This window comes from Sesamum indicum, linkage group LG3 (genome assembly GCF_000512975.1).
Source record: "Sesamum indicum cultivar Zhongzhi No. 13 linkage group LG3, S_indicum_v1.0, whole genome shotgun sequence".
In the NCBI taxonomy this organism is placed as follows: Eukaryota; Viridiplantae; Streptophyta; class Magnoliopsida; order Lamiales; family Pedaliaceae; genus Sesamum; species Sesamum indicum.
In genome coordinates this window covers 4,663,600-4,670,514 of record NC_026147.1, presented here as the reverse complement: position 1 = coordinate 4,670,514, position 6,915 = coordinate 4,663,600, and the positions used below count along the sequence as shown (strand labels likewise).

General features: G+C 31.0%; 1 protein-coding gene across 1 annotated transcript in view; it reads right to left on the bottom strand.

The window, feature by feature from the left end:
- The window catches only part of LOC105157446, a 2,266-nt gene extending 539 nt beyond the window's left edge, over nt 1-1,727 (bottom strand). Inside the window, exon 1 of the mRNA XM_011073854.1 lies at nt 69-1,727. Coding sequence (XP_011072156.1) covers nt 69-1,727 — 1,659 coding nt within the window. The remainder of the gene's footprint in view (nt 1-68) is intronic.

The window sequence follows — 6,915 nt, the reverse complement described above, 5'->3', positions numbered from 1 at the left end:
TTCTTTCCTTTAAGGGATGTTTCATGAAGATCCTTGTCTTGCCACTTGTGATATAGTTCGACTCCGACCCAGACGACATCCGCTGCAGTTCTTATGTTTTCTAGATCACCTTTTTTATGCAGGGAATCTATAAGCTTAATGAAGCGGAGCCCTTCAGTGACACTGTTCAGTAGGTGATTGGATTTCTGCTTTTCAACATTGGGAAGTGCGAGCGTGATGCTGGTCAGGGTGACCACAGCTAGAGACCAGCAATAAGGAAGGTCTTGAGAATTCAGACTTAAAACTCGACGACTATCAAATTCGATCACCCCTCTGAAGTTGGATGATTTACATAGAAACTTTAACAAGTATATTGGCTTCTTCTTCTGGCCTTTTTGAATGACTTTATCTACCTCTTTGCAGATGTTCTCCACACTTTCTGTGGGCAGCTCTACTTCCCCTTCAAGCAGCATAACATAATGCCTAATGTCCACCTCAGAGTTTGCAGTGGATTCTGTGACTTTGTGATGTCGTGAGGATCCAGAGTCAGATACGCGTCTCTGCCTCAACTGTGTGACGTAGTTGAGGCATAAGATGGTTGGAGTTGTAATGCAGATGGAGACGAGGAGGACTAGTTTACTGGCAAGAACAACAAGAAACTGAACAAAGATGCAGAATTTGAGAACTAGTCCTCTCAGGCAATGAACAACTTTTCTGAACTTGAGATGTCGAATTTTCACAGACAACGATCGTTGTTCCCACTCCACCATCTTTTGAGTCCAATAGCCCTCTACTGTGAATGCACCTTTGATGGCCTTACTGCCGTTGTTCGATGACCTAAACCATATGGCAATGAACCATCTGGCTGCTGGGGCAATGGTTCCCACTATCACTCCAATAGTTTGACTGATCATAATCCATTTGGTCGACCACCCATAACTGGAGTAATAGTTATTCAGTATGCTGAACTCCATTCCCATCCGAATCTGAGCTTCCACCAAAATGAGAGCAATCAAGAAGCTCACGGCACCAGATGCTGTGCAGGTAACAGAACGAGCTATCACAAACTGAGGGCTACTAGTTTCTGCCATCACCCAATATTTCTTGATTAATACTCTCAATTTCTCAGTAGTAACTCTTCCCATATCTACTTGCTCTTCGTTTAAAGCCGATTTATGCATCTCATGGTACTTCTTTTCCAGGTACCGTTTAGTGGAGGGAATCATCAGGGCCGATGAACTGACCATAACAAGCAAAATCAGCATAGCAATAATGGCTAAAATTTCTTCAACAAACACCAGCCTTCCACTGAGATAAGAATGCACTTGGATAACCTGGATGCATACATTAGCTGTCACTGTGATCACCAAAATGCCTAAAGCCGTGACGTTCATCAGAACGTCCTTATCACCCATGGACCCCAAAGAAGTCAAGAAATTAGCCATGGCGGTCGACAAGAACACAAGGCTGCTGACCTTCGCCAGACGATCTGTCACAGCATACATCCTAGTAGTGAGGTCAACCGGGAGCTTCATCGCCACTGCTAGCAACGCCAAGGAGGTCGCGTCCAGCGCAAAATATTTAGATGGGAACCAATACTTTTTGCTCCAGAATCCGTGGAAAGCATCGGCAGCCATCGCAAGCGTGCAGACTAGAGACGCTCCAGCAACGTACATACCTATCCATGGCAACGGCGCCTCAAGCTGTCTCTCCACATCCGTGTTGGCATTAGTTCCCTCCCAGGGCATCGCTGACAGGTTTAACACAGTTTATACCTTAATTTGTCAAGATAATGATTTAACAAGGGACAAGTTCATACAAGTCAAAATGAAATTCTTGATCAACCTGAGTTGGATTAGAGGATCTTTCATTATACTAACATTAAGATCAGGGGATGGAAAGAACTGAGAGCAGACTTATCTTGAAATCTGCAAAGAATTGAAAAAAAAAAAAATCTTGTCAAAGGGTGACAAGAATACTTTTATATTCCAATCCAGCTCATCAGTGGACAACATGTCTAAACATGACCATGTAATAAAACTTTAATATGTTCACATGCAGATCAAAATAAAGTTTGCTTTTAATTACAAAGTGATCTTTCATGCAGACCTGTATATAATCTTAAAAATGGAATCTGGCATAGAGACCTGTGTTTCATTGTTTTGAAACTGTCCTTTTCTGACCACAATCAAAGGTACAACATATGAGCATTTTTCTGTATTTCCAGCTCTTGCACCTGTTGAATCTCTGTTGTCTCCGGGTCTTCTTTTAGGTTGACGGCCCACCAGTTCAAGACTTCAACCAGCAGGGATTTGTATTTTGTTTTGACCCGCTTGCTTTTGGGCCGGGTTAAGGTGACTTTGAATAATTTGAGTTTAAATGTTGGAATCAAATCTAATTAGTTGGTTGAGTTGAGATTGAGTGAGAGCTTAGTTTTTTAATTAGATTATCTTATAAGATGTTTAAAATCTTATAAAATAAAATTAATTATACTTAATTTTTTTAATCTAAAACATTTTAAGATTATATGGACATCGCCACAAAAAAATTCTCCATTTTCGACTGAATTCCATCCGTTAGGGTTTTAATAAAAAATGCTGACATTAGCAAAAAAAAATATAAATTTTCAAATTTGTCCTTCATTTAACGTTTTTAAGTATATATATATTTTTTACTTATAAAGGGATAAATGTAATATATATATAGTGCAGGTTAACATAATGATATGTTTCCCTTATAAATACAAGATTTATTACATGAAAATATTAAATGAAGATTGAAATGTGAAATTTATGTAATTTTTTTTACTAACATCAATATTTTCCTTCAAACATCATCCCCGATACCACACAACACACAGCTCGTATGATACTGCATCATCACTGGTACCACACAACACATAGCTTGTATGATAGCCCTCATCAATCATATCACACATCTCGTATGATATGCCACATCATCTCCATTGATCAATGTCAACACACAACTCGTCATTAATCATATTATCATAAATCATTGCAATATACCCCCTCTCAGTTAGGTAAGTCATATTTTATTTTAAATCACAACATCAACATCTTTAACCTAATCATTCAATTTCATTTAATAATTATTTCCTTGTCATTAACTTTTTCATTCGATTTCATTCCACAATTAATTTAAAATCACATAATCATTCATCTAACATTCGTACAACACAAATCACTAATAAACGCATATAATAATAATTTTACAGAAGCAAATAGTCAACATCCACGATCAAACATATAAACAATTAATATATTATATCCATATAATATATATATATATATAATTAGCTATATTTCCTCGAATGTCAAACGGTTACAGTAATATAAATGGGTGCTCAGTCTTCTACTTTATCGTTACGTTCTATAATACGTATAATCAATATATAGTAAGTATCATTTCGTCTGATGCCAACATTGCCATCAAGCTCATTTGGTATTCTCTTTCGATATCATAATATTTCTCAAATATGACATCCCAAGATTTCTTAAAGATAATTTTCTAATTAATATTTCTATTAATTGTCTATCAATTCCTCGCTATTGTAAAAATATAATTAAACACCAATACATACAATTAAGTATTTGATCAATAGATCTGATGAAATTGAGTTAATTAATTTTAGTAAAGATTAAATCTAAATCAAGTAATTTAATTAACCAATTATAATATTTTAAGTCAAATATGATATTTAGTTAATCACTAATTTAAATCGTCAAACTCATAATTTTTTTTGATTAAATATTATCGTAAATGGACTAATCAAATAATATAATTATATAAATTAAATAAAAAATTTCGTACCTATTTTCGTTTCCGCGTTAGTGTGTGTGTGCATAAATGTGTATGTGCCCAAAATGGGGTGTGTGTGTGTGTGTGTTTATAAAAGAAGAAAGTGAGGCGGTGGGTGATGATCATGGGTTGCTGGCCAAAAATTTCATCACTTTCCATTTTTTTTTTTGTTTTATTTGATCTTTTTCTGAAATTTCCATTACATTCTTTTTTATTTTTTTAATAATCTATCAAATATTATAATTACTCCATTCAAATTTTATTATATTTCAATTTCAATCTATAGTTTATTTGTAATTAAATTTAATTATTCTTAATAATTATTAAAATTGATCTCTCAATTATGTATACAAATGTATGAATGTCACAGGAAAACTCTGTAAAAATTCTAGCATAATGTTTGGTTTTGTTTTTAACTTGTTTTGGGGTATTTTGTGAAGATAGAGAGAGAAAAACAAAAATAAATAAAAATAAGTTAGAGATAGTGTGTATGTTTGGATTTGTTTTTAGAGTTAATATAAAATAAGTATGGTATGTTTGATGTTGGGTAGTGGGGAGACAAAAAGTACTGTTTATTGTCAAATCATGTCTCTTTTATATATATTTATATATATATGTATAAAAATATATATAATTTATTTAGTTATGAGTGATTTAAAATAAATATGATTTTTGAATTAATTATATTTTTTGGAAAAAGTAATTAAAACTATTTTAAGATAATAGAAAATATATTCAAAACTTACAAAATTAAACAAACCAAACATACTCTATATTTTGGCCCATCTCAAGGATGGGCCAAAATCAAAACCAAACATACTGTAGAGTTGCTAACTTGTTTATAAGATCTTAGAAAACTCCTTCAAAATCAATTATAAATTTGTCATTACTAAACATCATATAAGCTTCATAATCTTATTTTATCCAAATACTTCATCAATTTATTTTTAAAATAAGATTAACATATTACGAGCTTTAAAAATATTTCAAAAATACATGAACTTATAAAATATTTTAAGTAAACTTAGTCACCTAGCAGCATGCTCACCCACCACCCATAGGCATAAAATCCTAGGTTAACTCAATTGGGTTGCCCCATAGCGCATGACAAATTTAGGGCTGTCAACGGGTAAACAATACCCAAACTCAAACCCATTATGATAAATTTAGGCCCAGGATAGATGACGCGCCTACCATGACCAACTGGACGTCAGACTGTCATAGAATAAATATCATATTTGGCCTCTTAAGTTTTCATTTAAATTACTTTGGTCCATCAAGTTCATTTTTTGACTTTAGTATCCCTAAATTTTAATTTTTGTCCAAGTTTGGTCCCTTTGACCGTTTTTCGACGAAAATGTGGCTAGTGTTTGACTCTTTGGAGGGTAAAATAGTCAATTTAAGTTTAATTTTATCACTTTAGTCTCTTAAGTTTGCCAATTGTCAAATTAGTCCTTTTTTAGAAAGAAAATCTTGTTTTGATATATATCTTTATATGGTGAATATGATGCAATTATCTTGTATTAAAAATAAAAACTTTAAACTCTTATGAACATAATAATAACATGTTGCTTAGCTTCAAATAAAATAGTCTCTTAATTTTTTATCCAAAAGTGAAATAAAAATTCAAAATTATGAATAAATTTTATAGAATTTATCTAATCAGAAAATATAATTAAAAAATCTAAGTCAGTTTCTTAATCTTCTAAGTTAAATGTAAGTCTAATATCTTAATAATATTTATTAAATATTAACAACAATAATTTTGAAGAAAAAATTACTGAAATGGATATATAAAAGTCATTTTCAGAGGTTTTTATAGAATTTTTTTCCTATAAAATAGAACTATATATCTAGAAAACCTCTAAAAAGAATTAAATATATATGAAATCCACCAAGATCTAGTTAAAAAGTATAAACTATTAATTTTTTATTCAAAAATCCAGATATTTAATAAATATTAATAAATTTAAAAATTGTCAAAGGGACCAAACTGAAACAAAAATTAAAATTTTAATGATAAAATCAAAAAATAAACTTAAAAAACTAAAATATTTAATAAAAATTTAAGGAATCAAATATAATATTTCTCCGATATAAGATTCTTTGTCCAAAACTGGTTTCATGTGATTATTGGTTGTTTGGTATGAAAAGGAACAATATATTTCTGAAATTTTGTGGGAAAGACTTTTCAGATGTGACAAAAGAAATGCTAATAAATCAAATCATTTATTATTAATTGGTGGCTTTGTGGTTTCCGCAATGAAGTTGTTTGTTTTTTCTTTTTGTTCTTTTATAATAGTAAAAAGTTATATGGATTCACCCAACACACTACAAAAAATACAATATTTAATCACGGCTAGTTGTTATGATTAAAAATAAAAGTCGTAACAAATAGTCATTGACTGCCACACAATAGTTATTGGCTGTGGTATCCGCAAGGTGGCTAAAATATTCAACCTTAATCTTAACCACTGAGCTGTAAAATCATCGGTGCTTTGGGAAAAGTTGTTATAATAGGCGACTTTTTTAAATTTTGACATAATTATGCATACTTTGTTATTTGAGAAATTACAATGCATCCTTTAAATAGAGCTAATTATATAGCCCCTAAACTATGAGGTAAAAATTACTACTATACCCTTACTGATTGTTTTATTAAAAAAAAAAACGTATGAAAAGAATAAAAAAGATCTGTAGGCGAGTAATCCATAAAGCATATTAGTCCATAATAATATTTTATAAAATTTAAAGAAATATATAAAATAATTATTTATAATTCAAAAAAATATTTTGATCAGTTCATTATAAAAAAGATTGAATGAAAACATAATTGGAGGCTAACGAAATGTTAGCTGTTAGGCAAAAAATAAAATAAGAGGTATTTGTAATTATGTATACCTAATAAAAAGTGACCATAATTTATCCTTATTCATATAATAAATGTATCATACATGTCATATAATTAGATGAAATCATGAAATAAAAAATTACAAAAATGAACTCATGAAATAACCGGAGAATTTTTTCCCCATAATTTGAATTATGAAAATCCCCTTTTGTTCATATCTATATGTTGATATATATATATATATATATGTGTATAAATATAAGACA